The sequence below is a fragment of the Sinocyclocheilus rhinocerous genome, unplaced genomic scaffold (genome assembly GCF_001515625.1).
Source record: "Sinocyclocheilus rhinocerous isolate Xijiao unplaced genomic scaffold, SAMN03320098_v1.1 scaffold400, whole genome shotgun sequence".
NCBI lineage: Eukaryota > Metazoa > Chordata > Actinopteri > Cypriniformes > Cyprinidae > Sinocyclocheilus > Sinocyclocheilus rhinocerous.
In genome coordinates, this window is record NW_015666595.1 from 753220 (window position 1) to 772259 (window position 19040).

General features: G+C 41.6%; 2 protein-coding genes across 2 annotated transcripts in view; one reads left to right on the top strand and one right to left on the bottom strand.

Annotated features, from left to right (window-relative positions):
- LOC107732977 (staphylococcal nuclease domain-containing protein 1-like) overlaps positions 1-19040 on the top strand; it is a 191768-nt gene that overhangs the window by 94608 nt on the left and 78120 nt on the right. The gene's annotated exons all lie outside the window — the stretch shown is intronic.
- LOC107732976 (leucine-rich repeat-containing protein 4-like) lies at positions 7370-12128 on the bottom strand. Its single transcript, XM_016544461.1, has 2 exons — positions 11379-12128; positions 7370-11228 (listed from the first exon to the last, which is right to left on the bottom strand). The coding sequence occupies exon 2, from the start codon at positions 10594-10596 to the stop codon at positions 8014-8016; it is 2583 nt and encodes an 860-aa protein (XP_016399947.1). The 5' UTR covers positions 10597-11228; positions 11379-12128; the 3' UTR covers positions 7370-8013.

The following is a 19040-nucleotide window of genomic DNA, read 5'->3' on the forward strand; positions in this document are numbered from 1 at the left end:
CGTTTCTTTATTTGGTTGTATTGTGAGTATTTGCAGCTCGTTTCTTTATTTGGTTGTGTTGTGAGCATTTGCAGCACGTTTCTTTATTTGGTTGTGTTGTAAGTATTTGCAGCTCGTTTCTTTATTTGGTTGTGTTGAGTATTTGCAGCTCGTTTCTTTATTTGTTTGTGTTGTGAGCATTTGCAGCACGTTTCTTTATTTGGTTGTATTGTGAGTATTTGCAGCTTGTTTCTTTATTTGGTTATGTTGTGAGAATTTGCGGCGCATTTCTGTTTTTGTAGCGTGTTTCTATATTTGTTTGTGTTGTGAGCATTTGCAGCGTGTTTTTTTATTTGATTGTGTTGCAAGCACATGTGCTGTCAAACTGATGAAGATGTTTTCTTAATTTGCTGGTCTTTTTCTATTTGCATGTGATTTTTGAAGTTGCAGCGCATTGAGCTCTCTCGGCCCCACCGTACATTTGATTATTATTGATGAGATCATAGACAGTGGCAGCTTTAACAGGCTGCATTTACACTAATGCACAGATCTATTTCGATATATCAGATGTTCTGTCCTGCTCTGAAAACATAACTGACTGTATTTACATCAATTTCATATAAAAGTATTCGGAGATGCAAGTGCATTTAACCACAGCCGCGATCGAGCTTCAGGACAAACAAACACAAAGCGCATGTGAAAGTCTGTCAGTGCGCGAGTTTCGTGCATCTAATTGTACTGCATTCCAAACGGCATAAATTAATGCATATGTAAAGCATATCTAAAGTTAGGGCTGTGCAAAAAATCGAATGCGATTTTCATGCGCATCTCATACGTTAAGCCGCTTCTGGTGATTAGTATTAAATCGGCATTCAAAATCGGCAATGAATCGCCTGCGATTTTGAACGTGATTTGGTGTAGCTTGTCAGTGATCTACGGCTCTGTGTAGTAAATGCCGCTCCATCTGAAAGCACGTGCTGGAGATTTACTACTAATCACCAGAAGCGGCTTTACTGACTAGATTCGCATGAAAATCGCATTTTTTGCCCAGCCCTATCTAAAGTAAAACACTGCGGGTGGAAGCACACACTGTCAAGCAATGCGCACGTGTCTCACAGCGCAATTTCTGTGCAATGAAGCCCGCCGCATCTCTAGCGCGCACATGTGCCATTTGCGGGGGAAAAACCAAGCTCAGAATCGATTCTGAAATATTCAGAATCGATTCAGAATCTTTGAAGAGAGAATGGCGATGCATAGGAGAATCGATTTTTTTCTTCCACCCCTAGTACAAAGTTTAAATGCTAATTCACATTTCACCGACAGACGCTGCTCAATGGCAACAGACGCGTTTGTCAGGTTTTGTTGGATCAGTATGATACCCCTGTTGTTTTCACTGATGGAACATGCAATCACATCTGCCGGTGCAGTGCGAGTTCGCCTTAAGCCTAGTGCCACAGTCACAAATGGTTGTACTTATAAAGGGTACAATTTGTGAACAATTTTTCAACATTGTTTGCAGGATAACATGATGTTGCCAGTATGGCAAATGTAGTACATCCATATTGAATTCATACTGTAGACCAGGGGTTCTCAAAGTTTACATTCAAAGGTCCTTATCGCAAAAGGTCCGAAATAATTATTACAAAACTTGTTTTTAATAAACATGCTTATATCTTTATATATGCTAATTATCATATTCATGACATCAAGTCGTACTTTGTTTACTCTCTGAACTTTTACATAAAGTACTGTATTTTTATACAACTAAATGGCCAATAAAGCAATTCTCATGTACATATTTTCTGTTTCTGAAATAGTAGCTACTTTAATGTAACCTGCAGTCACTTTAGCTGAATTGCGAAAATCCTGAATTATAACTGCAATACGCTGTTATACAGCAGTGATTTATATTACTTTATTTATATCATGCAGCACAAACAACCGTCTGTGTAACAAACTATGTGCATATTTACAGACGAACTACGTTCATGTTCATATGCCCAGACAGTGAACAGTGATAGGTTTTTGGAAACGCTGTTTTGTACTCATTCATTCACAAGTCTATTGCGGTTCAGTCAGTTGAATGTGCTGCTAACTCTGCCAGACGAGAATAACCTTGCACTCGCGGGGCGAAACCGGTGACATTAGCTATACTGAATGAAAACTAAAAGGTTTATCCAAAATATTTTATAGCTTTGTCTTACAAAAAAAAGTCTGTTAACACTGCAGCACTGGTTCGTGCAACCCTGTGTGTGTGCCATGGAGTTCTGAATGATACGAGTTAGTGCTGGGCGGTATACCGGTTCATACCGAATACCGGGTTTTATTTTTGTTATGATATGAATTTTTAAAATACCGCAATACCGGTATATGTCACTTAAACAACGTTCGGAACGTGACACTGTTTGAAAGGGGTGTTGCACTGTGGTGAGGGAACAGCTGTGTGTGTTACTAAGCGTGAAAGTTCCGAAACTGAAGCTGTAGAACTAATAGAACGTGATGACAGAAGAACTCATCCACAATATCCACATTGACCGCCACAAATATCCACCGCCCCCTGCCATCAGGGAGGCGGGTCCGGATCGAATTCCATCCCGGTCCGGATCCGGACCGGAGTCCGGACTTTGAGAAGGGCTGCTGTAGACAGTCGTACAGGCTTACAGTACATAATTTATTAAGAGTCGAGAAGTTCATCAAATGCAGTGGATTACAGTACGCAACTATTGTCTCGACTCTTGGTCCACTTATGTTGATTGAATACTGTCTGTACTTTTTACAATACATTTGACATAAAATAAGTTTTACTGCTCTCAGCATGTTGGCCTGATAAACATTTTCTCTGTTGGTTACATTCTCCATTTTGCATTGTTCTGTGTGTTTTACGGTTTAATGTAGAAACTACATTTTTGCAGAGCCTTGGTGTTAAGACTTTATAAAAGATTTGAATACTCATTTGTGTTTCTCCAACAATCTCATTTAGAGATTCTATTTTCATTTTTTTCCCCTCTATTTTTCAGAAGGCATTTATGTGGGTCCATTAAAAAACTAGAGACTGCCTGCCTGCTCATAAAACCGTCTGAGAATTGTATAACTGCTCTCACTGTATCTTAATATATTGGATTTGAATCCGTCACCTTGAATACCGCATTTACACTTAAGCAATTATGCACAGTTCAGTAGCTTCCTAAATGGTGACAATAAATAAGAGAAAAATAAAATGATAGCTTTTAAAGAACTACAAATCTCATGATGCACCAGCCTGGTTAATATTCCTTTGTTCATTGCGTTCTCAATCATTGATCTTTAAAAAAATTGTAGGCGAAATACATTTGGCGCACTCAGCCTGTGGGTAAAAATGTTTGGAGGAATGGTAGTTTCCTAATTTTTCAGTTTTTAAAGACAGACAAATAGTTTGCAGCAACAAATTAATGTAACATGTAAGTGCTACTGACAGCATTCCAAATGGCCCAATTTTTTCCCAATGCCATTTCTCACTTTCTACCCCCTCCTTCTCTTATCTTCCTTTTTCTTTTTGCTGGAAGCCATGTGCTTATGCCACCTTGCCATAGTGAATCAGAGGGGGTTTGATAACTACTGTCTTAGGCAGCCACCTTGTTTAATTTCTCCTTTTTGAAGTCACAGGAGCTGTGTGTCAGGCATCGGGGGGAAAAAAATGCAAAGTGTGCCAAATGGAGTCGTTTTGCTGCAGTGCTTGTGCTCGACCCTGCATCCTGCGTCTGAAGCACAGGCCCTCTGGGTCGCGTTTTAAACATTTTTTGTTTTGCGACTGTGTGAAGATATAGAGCATCTATGCCTTTGTGTTTCCTTCTTTTAAGTGCTAGTGTGCTTTAATATGCCAGCTCAGAGGTTAACAAATGGTGAGAGACAGAATCTGTGCACCAGCAATTAATCGTAGACAGTGGCATCTAAATGAATGATGGGTGATTTGGTACCCCAGCACTGCCCTTTCCTGTGTTTACTTCATGGGTAATTGGACCCTCTTCTCCCCGTTTATGGACGAGGGTGCAAACAGAACAAAACCTAACAAAACGGTGATTAACTGTGCTGTCTTTCATTTAGGGGCCTTCGGTGGCCTTCATAAAGCCACTACTTTTATTTTCGGCCAGAACTGAGGCCCAGACAGAAGTGCAGCCAGTTAACATCTGTTTAGGAGCTTTCCTGGGACTGCCAACGAGAAGGTCAGACAATGACAAACGCTCTGTTAGCTTTTGTAAAAGGGCTGTTTTAGCAAATAATGCAAGAATGTACAAACATTACCATATAAATCACCGTAAACCAAGTAGTAAACATGTACGAGGCAGATTATAAATAAACATGGATTGTCAGAAATGATCAGTTGTGTTTTCCTGTAGCTCAACTAGGATGGCGTTAGCAATGCGTTTGGTCACGAGTTTGGTTTCCAGGAAATGCATGGGCTGATAATCTGTATCTGAAGTAGAGCTAATGTTAAATTTCTTTCTTAATCAAAATTAAAAAGAAATGATTATATAATATATATTATCTGTTGATAATTCTGTTTGTAGATTTTGGAGCTTATACTATTACTACTGTTCACTTTCAATACCTTTGGCACCTGATAGGGCTAAGAATTAGGAACTGATTTTATAAACAACATTTTAACTGAATCTGTGACCAGTTTAGTATGATTCTCAAATTAACGATTCTTTTGAAACAATTATTTTTAGTGAATCAAAACCATCCCATCTTTAGCCAAGTAGTGATTATAGATAGAATAATGATATTAGCCATTTGATCAGCCTTGGTGAAATATAGCAGTCTATCACTTTTAATTACACTAATAAATAAAACACATCTTTTATGTTTCGGGGACAGAAATAACTGTTAATGACACTTTTAAGCACCAGAATGGACCCAAACGTTAGATGTTCTCACCGTTAACAGCACCATAAAGGAGTCATACCCTCCCTGCAAGGTGTAAGCCAGGTTTCTGACCCCATCTGGTCCCTCTTTTCTGGGTGGTCCATCACTGGCCCGACTGCCTACATACCACCTGCACTTTATAATTGCCCCAATTTTTAGACCTACACTGGTACAGCCCAGTCGTCATAGCCGTAATCTTCCTCTCTTCAGCTCTAGTTGGTAGTCTTGCCACATGCTTTCACTCTAAGATCCCTCTCTTTCATACTGCTGCATGTTTGCTCTTCCTAGTCCTTTGCTGTCTAAATCTCATTCTTATTTGATTCACACACTTGCTTGTTTTATATGCAACATTTCACCAAGATTTCTTTTGGCTCGTGATTGATATGTTGAAAACGTTTTCACCAACCTAACCCCCCGCTTCTCTTCCATGTCATTTCATAACAGCATCCTCTCTATTATTCCCTCTTGTGTTTGAGCAGATATATTATTGTAGATGTCCACCTCATGAGCCACACTGCAGCCTAGTTTGGAGAATGCGGGTCGCTTTCTCTCACCAGTGGGCTGAAGAGCATGAAGGGTCCTCAAACCCTTCGGCAGAATGTGCCCTCTTCCTTTATTCTCTTTCTCTGCTCTTATATGCTGCTTGCTCAAGGATCCACTTCAGTCCTATACAATGCTCCATTAAAACCAGACTGGCAATTATAGCTCTGACGGTAGGCTGTATAAACGGCAGCTCACTGGCTGTAATTGCAGTTTTTAAAGTTATTGCGGCAACAAAGGCTTTGTTTGTGATGACACCAGAACAAGGCCTTATAAGCTGTAAAATATGTTGTGATAAAAATGCTCTACTTGAATAGATTTATAAAAATAATAATAAAAAAAAAAACCTTTAAGGCAGGCAATAACTAAAGTATTTTTTTTGGGAGGGGGTTAATACTTTTCATACCCATGATAAATGTGCAGAAACAATATACGTTTATTCCTCAACCAACGGTGTTTGGTCAAACATTGGGAGATGGAAAGCAAGACTGTTTGGGGGGGAAAAAATCATAAATTGATTCCATTTGGTGGCCCTAGTGTCGCTGAAATTACACACTTCACCATTAAGATCTGTTTAAGTGACTGTGGCTATTGCACCTTTTTTTTTGCTTTTAATATTTGCCGTCAGTTGATGTTTGAATAAAAATGGTTGTGTAGTTGTATTTTACAGATCTGTCGTTAGCCATAATTCCCCCAAACTACCACTGAACCGAGATCTGTGGTGCGAACGTACCCTGGCCTACACTACTTTGACAGACAGCCAAAATTACTGATAAGGACATTATATACAGAAATACTGCTCCCATTGACTTTATTTTTTAAAACGCAGATACAAACAGTGTGAAACTGGTCTTAACTGGGGAGCTGCACAGCCTAAAGCCAGATTAATTTTTGTTTTGTGTGTGCATGCTTGCATATTTGTCTAGGCGTACAGTGGGTACTGGGTCTCACTGTGGCCAGATGTCCCAACTTTATGTGAAGGGTGTGTGTCTGTGTGTGCTGGATCAATTATCATGTAATCAGCTTTAATCTCCTAGACAGCCTGCATGCACTCAGCCAATATGCCCTGCAATGCAAACATGTATTATATTTTATTACCCTCTAATATGCCATCAATTTATGACCTACATTTTTCTATCATTCATTATTTCTTGTTCTTGCATTTCAATTAGCCAAGGTAGAGCACTTGCTGACACTCAAAAGAGCCTTGCTAAATGCGCGAGGAACATGATAATGTACACGTTGCAGTCAAAGCTTAAGAGCCTGTGCGATATGTCATGACGCACCTCTTATGAGCATACAGAATCTGCTTGATTTATGACAACTCACTGCCCGTCTGTGTGATGTCAGTGTCTAATGCATTGCCTTGCAATGTGCATAGGAAATTGCTAGTGATACAATACAAGACATTTTGAATTTTGTTTTATCAAGACATCTCAGAATTTTTATCACTCAGTCCTAGTAAAAACATTGAAAAACAAAGAAATGGATGCTTCACTCCGAATGTTTTTAAAATTGCTTAACAACCACTTCTTTTTGACCAGACCGTTCTAAAGTGCTAAAAGCAAAGACAGGCCAGCTTTTTTGTGCAGACCTCTGTCTTTTTAATGTATTCTGAAACCTTCTGCAGGCAGCAATTGTCCAAACAACAACGTGCAACAGCCTCACAATCATGTTTACCTGACACTAATAGCAGAACTTTGGTAATAAAGCAGTGAAATATGTAATTTTTTTATCCTGCCATCTCTGATGCAAAGTAACGATTCACCAATAAATTATATAAGCTCCGTTAAGACACTGCAGCACTGAAAAGCATACAAAGTAAAAAGAAAAAGGGAGAAAAGCAGCCTCTGCCCAGCCTTTTAGACTTGAGCGGCACCCAGCACTCCGAGGGTTAAATCAGAACTGCAGTGAGTTCTGCTGCAGTGTCTAAAGCATTTGGCTGGTTCGCAACAGTACATCAAGAGAGAAAAAAATCTAAATGGTTCTTCTTTTCTTTTCTTTTTTTCTTCCAAAAATCCTTTTATTGCATTTGTAACATTTGGCACAGTACAAATTAATGGTGCTTTTACAAGATAAACCTGCAAAGATCAACACTGACCTTTTTCTGTTCTGTTTTTTTTTTTTTTTTTTAAAGAAAGTCTTCTCAGTATAAATGTTTTTTTTTCTTTCTTTTTTTTTTGTGTTTTTCACTGCATTCTCTGTAGCATTGTTTAGAAATCACACAGAATGCCCTTTTAAACAAGACTACCCTCATTTCTTAAATTCAGTACAGCATCTTAAAACAACTCATCTTTTAAATAGGAGTTATAAGTTAAAAAATAGTTTCAAATTTTTTTTTTTTTATATGTAATCTGCTTCTCTATTACCAGCCCATGGTAGTTTCAGTTTTTTCATATATATTTATTTATAAGCATGTACAACAAGAATCAGTCTTTAAGAATTGCACTCTGTACAAAAAAAGTAGTTCCTGTCTTTTTTCTCTCCCTCTCTTTTGTGCATTCTATTGCATGTTTTATGCTCTGGTGAGGGTGGGCTTATAGTGGGAGAGAGGGTCATTTTGACTGAGGTTCTGATTTGTTGTGGGCCAGACTATATCTGAGTCTCTTGTACTTTCTCCTTGGTGTGAGTTTTTATAACAAGGGTCTCAGGAGTAGCTGTGATAGCACTGGGCAAGGTTCGAGGCAAAGAATTTCCAATGCTGTTCCTTTCTGTCCATTTGGCACCGTGGCCTGGTGACTTGTAAGTGTTGTATTTGGGCTTCAGGGTGCTGTAGTCGATCTTATGTGGGCTGTAGTCCACCTTGTGATGACTGTAATCCATTTTGGACTTGTGAGGGCTGAAGTCACAACGGACATATTCTGCTTTGAGGGGGCTGTACTCTGCCTTGAAAGCAGAGTAGTCAGGTTTGAAAAGGCTGCAGTCTGTCTTGAAGGGGCTGTAATCGGATTTGGGCTTGGGCATACTGTAGTCCGTTTTGGATTTTGGAACACTGTACTCTGGTTTGAATGGGCTGAAGTCTGGTTTAGGAGTATGAGATTTGTAGTCAGGTTTCTGAGTACTATATCTATGTTTGTAGGGGCTCTGCTCAGATTTTTTGTGTTTGTGGTAATCCGGCAATGACTTGTGTGAATAGTCCGTCAGTTTTTGAGAGCTGTATTCCAGAGTAGTTTGGTACATATAGTCCGTTTTAGATTTGTAGGTGTTGTAGTCTGACTTAAGTTTATGGATGCTGAAATCTTCATTGGGTTTATGGGTACTGTATTCTAGTTTTGGTTTGTAGCTGTAGTCAGAGTTGTGGGTGTTGTAGTCCAGTTTGTAAATACTGTTATGATCCCTTATCTCTGGTAGAGTCAGTGCCCCCTGCCCTGCTATATTGGCAGCAGATGCCGGTGGTGGCAGTTCTTCCTCTACTGGAATAATCTCCACAGTTCTAGCTGCAGCCACTGTGCTCCTCTGCTGATGCCGCTTTCGTAGTTTATAAAATACTATTAGCATGATTGCTGCTAGCAAGGTTACTGCCACGAAACAACCAATAATGATCTTTGTTGTTTTCATCACCTCATCCAGACTGGTACTTGCTGGGTTGGGCGGCTTTCCTGTCGTCACTTTTGAGCCAGGTACAACAGATGGGCGACTTGGTGGAGTGTCAGTGCTCTGAAGCAGGACTGTCGGTGTAGAGATGAAAACTGGCTGAAAGACGGATGGCGAGGCCGTGGTAGTGGTGCTGGCACCTGCTGTAGTCGTGGTGGTTTTGGGCTTGGTCATTTCAGATCTGGGGCTCAGCACCTCCACTGTGACTGTGGTGAAGTAGCTGAGGTTGGAAGTATTGAGCTCAGCCGCACTTACGTTTAGATAGGCTGAAGCGTTGGAATTTCCGGCTGCGTTAGACACCATACAGGTGTACATGCCTGTGTCACCTGCTAGCACGTTTGAAAAGTTCAAAGTCCCATCGCTCAGCACGGTTATCCGTGGGTGGCTTGATGCATGAGTTAGAACTGTCCCGTTTGGTAGGAGCCATCGCACAGCAGACATGGCCGCTGTTCGACATCGCAGTTCTGCCACACGTTCAGCAGAAATATTCAGGTCTCTTGGGGCATCTGCAATAAAAGGGGCGGAGCACTGCATTTCCCCGGTGTCACCCCGGTCCAGCTCAACCAACTGGCAGCCTCTCATGTGTGCAGGGGAGTGACAACGCCCACAGCATGTCGAGTTGGTGGGTATGTACTCACGTAGCCAGCGTGCTAGCCAGAGTGAGTCACAGCCACAGTTCCAGGGGTTGTGGTGGAGGTGAAGTTCCACCAGGTACTTCAGTGGTGTAAAGAGTTCATGGGGCAGAGAGCTTAGATTGTTGTGGGCCAAATTCAGCTCCACCAAAGAGGCCAGGTCATCAAATGCGTTTCGCTCAATTAGCCCTATTTGAGAGTTCATGATCCATAATTTTTTGAGTGAAGATAGTCCCCCGAATGAACCTGGCTTAATCTCAGGAAAGAGGTTCTCTGAGATTTCCAGCTCCTCCAGTCCAACCAGAGGTGTTAGGTTGGGCATCTCCCCTCGAATGTTGCACATCCCCAGGTTGAGGTACTTGAGGTTGACTAGACCTTCAAAAGCCCCATCTGAGATGTACTCCAGTTTCCTCAGTTCACCCAGATCCAATCTCATTAGGGATGGCACTCGGTTAAATGCGTACGATGGGATGCTTTCAATGGGGTTATTTCTCAGCCACAACTCTCGCAGCTTGGACAGATACTCAAATGCCCCACTTGGCACCACTGTCAACCTGTTATCAAATAGTTCCAATGTATTGAGATTGGTCAGCCCACTGAAGGCACCCACTTCAATCTGTCTAATGGCATTGCGGCCCAGCTGCAATACCTCCAGGTGATGGAGGTTGCGGAAAGAGTCGGCCTGCACAGACTTGATGGCGTTCTCCATCAAGTTTAGGTGCCGGGTGTTGCTGGGTATACCTGGTGGCACACGAGTGAGCCCACGTCTGGTGCACACTACCTTGCTGAGTTGGTTGTTGCAGGAGCAATCAGTTGGGCAGCCCTGGGGCCCTGCCATGGCTGCCACCTCCACGCACACTTGAACCATGAGGAACAGGACACAGAGCAGTGCGGCTTTCCTGGCTCGATGCACAGCTACCCGCCCCAGGAGACTCATGATGTGGCACATTCATAATTCAGCATCGTCTGGGGGGGGGCGGTTTGTGGGGTGATGATGGTGGTTGGGGAGAGGGGGGTAGTAAGCGGGGGGAAGGGGAGGGGTTCACCTCTGACTAATGAAGCCCTACCCTGGGTTAAACAACACTCTAGATTGTTTTTCCATTTACTGAACTAGAGGCTAAACGTTCAGTGACAAGTACTTGAGTAAAAAGGGAGAAGTGAAAATCAAGGAATAATGAATCAAATAAAATGGGGGAATATATTTTATGTATAAAAAAGGTTTGGAAAGGCTCAACACCTACCTCAAAGGTTTTACACGTCCAATTTTTGCAATCACAATATAGATTTTTTTCCCCCCTCAAATTATTATATTCCCAGGATAAGCAGCTCCTTCTCTTTTTTTCATTTGTCAGAAAACAAGAGATGAATGCCAAAATGGCCCCTAATAAATCCACAGAGGAGCATCCGAGGAGACGTGTTGCAGCTCTGCAGGGCCTTAGAGCTTTAGGCAAAAGTACCAATCCAGTTTGGCTCCTATTGAAGCGCTCGTTCTCACACTATCCACAGATGCTTGTCCTTGGATACCTCCGCTTGATGCTGCTACTAAATGCCCGTGTCTCCATAGAGGACCACTCACACATGCTAAACCAAAGTAGGGGGAGGAAAAAAGGGGAGGGGTAGTTAGAGGGGGAAAAAGATAGGAATAAGAATGAGAAATCCAGTCTTTTCAAATGTTCTTCTATGCTTTTGTTTAAAGAATAATAAAAGTGCCCCTCCAGTGTTTCCACTCACTTTACATTGTTCGTCTCCCTCCTTCTCAGTACGTTTTGTCCGCTCGATTTGTCAGCACCTTGTCCAGCTGAAAAGACTGTGACACTGCGGTCATTAGCGCATTTCTTTCCTTATGTAGCTCCGCTTTCCATCTCTGTGCACTCGCGCTTTCATGCAGCTAAGGCTGCAGGGTTCTTTCTACACGCTTTTCAATAATCCTTCAATTTTTATGTGAGAAGTTGATGATTAGAGTCCAGGGAAGGTGTAAAGGGGGGTGCCAGTGCAGAGGCAGCTCCGTAAGAGGGCTCGTTCACTGGACAGAGATCGCTCTCTCTCTGCTTCGTTCTCCTTCGCTCTCTCCAGCTTTCGAGCGTGCTCTCTCACTCCCTGGAATGAGAGAAAAAAGAGAGAGCGTTTCTCCCCCCTCTCTGTGACGTTGGTTCGATCAGAGAAGTATCCGTATAGCGCTGCAGTGCCCTGAGATCAGTGCAGAGTTGGAGCTCTCAGCTTTGTCAGCGGCACAGCTGTCCGGCTCGAGCTGGTGGATGAGCGCTGAGGCTAGGGAAAAGTGGCTCCCCATGGCAACATCTTTTCTCGCTCCCTCCCTCCTTTCTTTCCTTTTTATTTTTTAACCTTTCTGGCCCCGGGTTAGTCCTCCTTCCCGCCACTGTGCATCAATGTTTTTTGTTATGCTCAGTGGTGCAGTAGCAGGCACCCGGGACGCAGACTTACATGCCTGCTCTTCTTTTTGTCCTTCAATGAAAACGTGATTGTACTGCTGACGCATCACACTCCAAGCAGTGCATTGGTTTTAGTACGTTAGCTCATCCGTGTACGCCCCCCCCCCTCTCTCTCCCACTCATGCATGCTCTCTCTTGTTCTCTTTTTCTCTCTCACCCTCCTCTCTCTGTCTTTTTCCCTCTCTCTTCAAGGTTCTGGTATTTTGTAGATCTGTTTAGTTGTCTGCAGTTTGCAAGTGAACCGCTGCGAGTTGGACCCAGTTGCTTCTGTTTCTCAGATAAACACTGTCCGATTGATGAATGATTTTACTCTGTCCTCCACATTCCAAGCTGGGACCCCCCTCCCCTGGAGTTGATGTGATTTGTGTGGTCTGACCCTACACTTAGTCAGTGAGACTTCTCTGTTGACTGAACTGTGTGAGCAAGTGCCGACACTGTTTGACCGGTGTGCTTGGTCCACAGGGATTCATAGGAGGGGTACTGGACAAGCTCAGTGTGTGTGCTGCCAAAGGCTATTGCTCTCTTCAGATGGATTAAGCCTCCTCTGGATGCGGTAGAGGGAGTCTCTGTACTGTGCAAAGCTGGGCCTGTGGTGTAAGGACACTTTCTCACTTTCTCACTTTCTCTCTCTCTCTTTTATCCTCCCTTCCAAGATTAAAATATCTCCCCTGTCATGCAGTGGGAGCTAAGATGGTCCCTGTTCAAAGAGAATAGGGCTCACCATTTTAAACCATTTCCTCTACAAAGAGAGCTGCTAAGCAATTCTTTTTTAAAGCATGGCTCTGTAATCACTCTCTTAAAACTTGGGCATGTTGGCTTTCACCCAGAGTTAGCCAGCAGGTGAAAGGTACTTTAAAGAGGTGCTTGCAGAAAGGTTGCATCTCACGCTTGTAACAGCAGATGTCATAGAATTGAACAGCAGTGCTAAACAACACGGAACCCTGGGCAATCGATGGCTGGCATTTTGATACGCCACTGTGTATGTGTGACAGTGAGAGTGTGATTGTGAATGTCTTTGTGAATGACACCCATAGTTTGTGGTAATGCCTGGATACAAAGTAGGACACATTGTGCCATTTGTGACCTGGTTGCATAAAGTGTCAAGTGTCTGGGGACATTATATTTTTTGTTTCTGTGGACTACACACCTCTGAGTGTCAGACTGTGGATGGCCATTGGCAGGCCTCCAACATCATTTGGGCCATTCAACTCTCTCGCTATGACGCTGACCCAGAACACCATGCGTGTAGTGGGGACACCCAACCCCCACCCCTTCAAACCCCAGGCCTTCTGGAATTATCTTATGCTGGCGGAGAGGGCCCAGCTTGCCAGCTCAACCTGCCTCAGGCTGAGAGACGCAGGGAGAGGTCTGCTCTGTATCGACACCAGCGACCCAGTTTGGTGGGTTGGGCCTTGTCAGTAAGTGGGCAAGCGAGGGCAGGATGACCGCCTCGGGGTTTGCCAGTCTATCTGGGATATAGGGTCTGCTGCATGTAGGTCAGCCTGCTTCCCTCGTCCAATTCACTGGAGAAAACCAATACCATCCCAGCGATATCTGCACTTGCTGTACTGTGAGAGCGGTGCATGTAGTCTTTCAGAGTGTATGTATAGAAGTTGGGAAAAGGTGGCAAACTTTTAAAGATATAATTTATTGAAAATGTGGCATTCAGCTACATTTAACCTCCAATTTAAAAATAAATAAAGCTGCACAGAAAAGTATGACCTGATTTCATTGGTTGATATCCATAAATCCGGGAGTGCCCTAGACACTTTTGAATGTAACACATACATGCAGTTTAAGCTCCAAAAAAATATAGCACTTCATTTGTTTGTTGTGAAACTAAATGGATGGATGGATGGATGGATAGATCTCAAGCTCTGAATCAATCAGCCTAAGGCAGGTGGACACAGTGTCATTTCGGCTAACACTTGTGACCTTGAGTGGGGAGTTTCAATTCCATTTAAATTTCCAGGAATTAATTCTAAAAGAGCTTACAGCCGCCACAGTAACTTGAGCTCTCTGTCTGCTATCATTCACATCATATTGTCCAACTGTGAACAGCTGTTAGAAAACACATGTAACAAGATTTAGAGGTTTATGTATCATTTCACTGTGCTGTCATCTTATCGTTCCCCGTTTCATCCTCTCTCAGCACTTCATATCTGTTCTAGTTTCCTTTTTTTTTCTCTATGGCCTCTGTTTCCTAACGACAATCCCCCCCACTCTATTTTAACTGAATGTGATATAATATTTGAGGGCCAGTGGATGGTTAATGATATTAGTCTTGGTTGTTTTTTTCTGTGATTGATTGGCTGAGCTCAAGACAATCCACTCCGAAGGGATGGAGAGAGTGTCATCCCTCCTGCCTCCTGCTCCAGCACTCATGTAATGGCTATTGTTTGCAAACTAATGACCTTCATTAAACCTCTCTATGTCTATTATAATTAGGGGTGCTCCGATTGTTCAGCTACCGATCACTATCGGCCGATAATCACGTTGGGATGTTTGATCGGCGTTCTCTAAAAAGGCCGATCTCAGAAAAACGATCTCAAGCTGATGACGCTGCCATGAGAGGTTTGGCACGACATACAGCGGCACAGTCTCAGTATCTGTCCGGCGCGGGTGAAATAATTATAATGCTGAAGGTGAGGCACTCAGAACCGCAGGATTGCTTGTAATAAAGATTTAAATGCAAAAGAAAAGGCAGTAGATCTGACTATTTTTGTCAATGGTAAGTTTGTGATAATGTAAGAAAAGTAGTTTAAATGTTTTGCCACTTGCTTGAGCAAATGAATATATAGATCTAGAAGTAAATGCAAAAGTAAGAAGCATTGAATAATGTGTTGCTTATATTTATTGTGTTTAAACATGTTTGTGAAAGATTGTATTACTCTACTGTGTAAAAAAAGTATTGCAATGCTGAAAAAGCATTCAGTCACAATGTTTGGATTTGAAATCAAAATAATGGATAAATGTTGTGTTTGTGGTAAACAGCCACGGATCAGTAGTGGACTCCTGTGTGAAAGCACAGTCCGTGCTTCTTCCCCTCTCACAAGAGTTGACTAAGAGGGGAATTCCCCCCATTTTCAAAAATGAAATTCAGGCCCTGAATAAATGTCTAAAAATCCTGATTGGAGTATCACTATAAATAGTTATAAATGAAAAAAAGAAGGTGTTCCAGCCCAGATTAAAAGCTTATGCAGTTATTTTAAAGGGATAGTTCACACAAAAATGAAAAGTCTAATCATTTACTCACTCTTGTTGCTCCAAACCTATGTGACTTCATTCCAAAGAGTACAAAAGGATAAATTTTGAACTGTGCTGATTGAAATTACAAGGTTGACTGAAGCATTCAAACTTCAAAAAAGGAGGCAATAGCACCACAAAAAATAGTCCATATGACTTGTGAGCTATAAATCTTCTGGAAAACATGCAACAGCATTGTGTGAGAAACACCTAGCTCGTTTGCACTTTATGAGAGAAGTAGAAATTTGATGTGTGAACAATCATTGTTTTTATTATTATTATCTTTTTTTTAATGATTCAATTTATTATTTTCACAAAACCAGTTTGAATGCTTTGTTCATGAATCTTTGATCCAGTTCTCAAGTTCAGCTCACTGACCTAATCCAGTTGCAGCGGTTAAGTCTTAGAAGCAGTAGGCAGGCGTTGACCAGTCACCCTGTTTTTAATAAATATTCATCACTTTTCCCCTAGCAATTTTCTTGGGAAATTTCATCCGTCACTAATAACAGCGTTGTTCCACCACGCGCTGTGAGCGATCACTTTCATTGTTTGAGTTTCAGAATAGCATCTTGTTTAGCTCCATACTTATCTTAACTGAAAGCTGACGCACTTCTGTGGGAATGTGGAAGGTGCCACATGTCAAAATGACTGACTCACTTCTTTTAATGAGATTTACAGAGCTGAGTTCAATTTTTTGTTCTCTGGTGGTTCTGGAGGCCTGGTATAGAGTATTCATTAGCAGAGGAAGATGAGAACCCTGAGTCCTTTTTTAACGTACACACTGAAATGGAGCGTTCACTGAAGGGTAAAAAAATGTCATTATTGAGTGTTTTTCCTCAAAATACAATATGTGGCGTAGATAAAGAACATTTAAGGGCACTTGCACACTAGACTGAACGATTGATGGATGGGAATGAATAAAATACGTTTTGAAGACTGGACTGGAAATTAAGCAGGAATACAGCAAATTGAATTTCCGAAAGTGCTGTTGGACTCACCTCATTGGGTCCAATTGCAGCAAATTTTCATTGGATAACATATTAGCTACTTCTGAATGCAACAAAAATGAACATTTTCTTAACTTTTTATTGCATGGTGAAGTCACCTTCACAAACGCATCCTATTTTTCTCTCTCTCTACACCCTTCCATCCTCAATTCAGTGGGTTTGCAGCAGCAAACCGTAGTGTGTGGGCACACTTAGGTAGCTATGCTTTTCATTTTTTTTAAAAGTCTTAACCCATTTATAGTGAACATATGCTACAGAACCATAACAGCCATGCAAATGTGTGATTAAAGTAATTGTTGATGTGTACCATAGTTTGGTTGTACAAAAAGAATGGCAAAGTTCAGTACTGAGCCTTTTCAGGAATATTTTAAAAGGTCATTTAAATGAATTCTTGAACAGGGCAGGGCTTAGCAGCATTGTGATTGGCCAGCCTTGCTTAGCATTTTAGAACACTCAGTGCTCATTTCCACTGAGCTGTCATGCCACCCAGCATCTGTAAAAGCCTCTTTCTGAGTCTGTGTGGGAATAAATGGCCATGTTTTACTGAAGGGCTTTAAAGCTCTGACTAAACAGCTAGAGGATGGAGTAAGGGCTTCTTTCTGCCTCTGAAATCTCACAATCAGGCAATCCCATCCATCTCCTCTCAATTTGAATCCCATCGTGCAAATAAGCCCCACCCAGTCAGACTTCAGCCCTAGAAACACCCAACTGAGATTGGTGTTCTTGTTGCAATATTACTTAAATTTACATTTCGGAGCTCAGCAGTAAGATTTTTTTTTATGTATTGTATTGTATTATATGATGATATTTTATATTGCATAATATTTAGTATTTAGACAGCATATGTGTGTGTACTGTAAACATGTTTGTGCATATATATGTATGCATATATGTTTGTTTTATTTTTTTGTTTGTGAAATTTAATATGGTTATGTTTGTTAAACAATCTTTAGTTTGTTTTAATCACACCTGCTGAAGAAAAAAAATGTGGTATGCAGTACAATACCTTTACTGATAATACATTTAATTTCATTATTTTTAAACCCATTTTAACAGCCTCATCTGTGCTAGCCAGCTAGATAATGTTACCTTGGTGACAAAGTTTAAGTGAACAGATTTCACAACAGCAGTGTTCAATACAGAAAAATTCAGTCAGGAAACCAAATGGTAAGTTTGCAAGGAAAAGCAGAATTGAGTCACAGTACATCCTTGGCTTGATTGGACATAGGACACATTTGCCAGTTTGTTGGTTACAGAAGTTTATTGCTTTTGCATTGAATTGCCTTTGAAGCACCGGTATCTGATCAAGTTTATCAAATCAGTCATGTGTGCTCAGTCAATAGAATTATCAATTCCAAATCTCACCTTTTATGCCAAATGTCAAATATTATCCTCACCTTATCATGCACAATACCTACAGATTGTGGCAAGTAAACCTCCACTCTCGTCCAAAAAAATGCTCATGCAAGGTCACCAAAAGGCCATCTCGGCGGCATCGTCTGTCAGTTATCAACCTCATCTGACCAACCTCATCAATATCATCACTGCTGCTAGAAGCTCGGAGGCTCTGAGGAACAAGATTTTGGTGTAATATTTCAGAGGGGCTTTATATTGGGGTACATAATGGAGCCTAATATATTCCAATGGCACCATTAAGCTGTAGAGTTACAGGAAGATTGAGGTCTGTTAGATTTAAACGAACAATATGCCCACAGCCTTTTCTAGACTTGAAGGAGAGAGAGAAAGCTGCACAGGCCTACAGGTAGAGGTGATAAGAGTCTGGCAATCTAATGCATAGAAAATTCAATCCATCAGAAAAGGCAAATCAAGGTGAGTTTTTTCACAGTGTTGGGAAATATGGATGCTCCATAGAAAGATTCACTCTGCCATGCTAGCTTTTGTACTTGTATCCCACAGTCAAAGTTTCCTTCACACTCAGTGACGCCCCTCATAATAGGATCTGAATTTCTGATGTATAGACGTCTGTCTGCCTAGAATGTAAAGCATAAATTACATTTTGACACAGTCTCGAGTTTTCTGTCACTCAAGGTGTCTACTTTTGTGTGCACTGGTACAGAAATATGCTAATGTCAGGTTTAGCTGATGTCTGTTCAATACGGTTTCGTACACGCAGCTCTGTGTTGTAGCACAGCTGCACCATCGCTAAAGTTGGGGGCCGGTGGGTTGTGGAGAAAGCTTGGTTACACTTTACTTGAAGGGGTGTGCATAAGACTGACATGACACCTTCATAATCATGACATGCTTAAAGGGGTCCTGGGGAATATGATGGAAAGCTCTAGAATAAATCCCCTTAAACTGTGGGTTGTGACCTTTCTTAGATGTGTTTTGTGTTGCGGTGCAGTATGGAATTTCCCTGAGGTGACTGCCTGCTGTATGCAGGGAACACATTCAAAGCCCAGCTCAATAAAACAGCAGCCACTCCTCACTCTGGCTAGAGTTGAGCAGTGTTCTCAAAACCTTCCAACAATGAGGACACAGACAGTGAGCGATTGATGACATGGTGTGAAGGAGAAAAAAATACTACTGATGCCCCTTCTGTTTTTAATTTGAAGCCCTGGTAATGCAAGCAGATATGTTATAGACCTTTTTCTCAAAATCCCTTTTTCTGATGTATATGCCTATGTGCTTGTTTTTTTGTTTTAAAAATTCAAGCTTGGGCTGATCTTTGC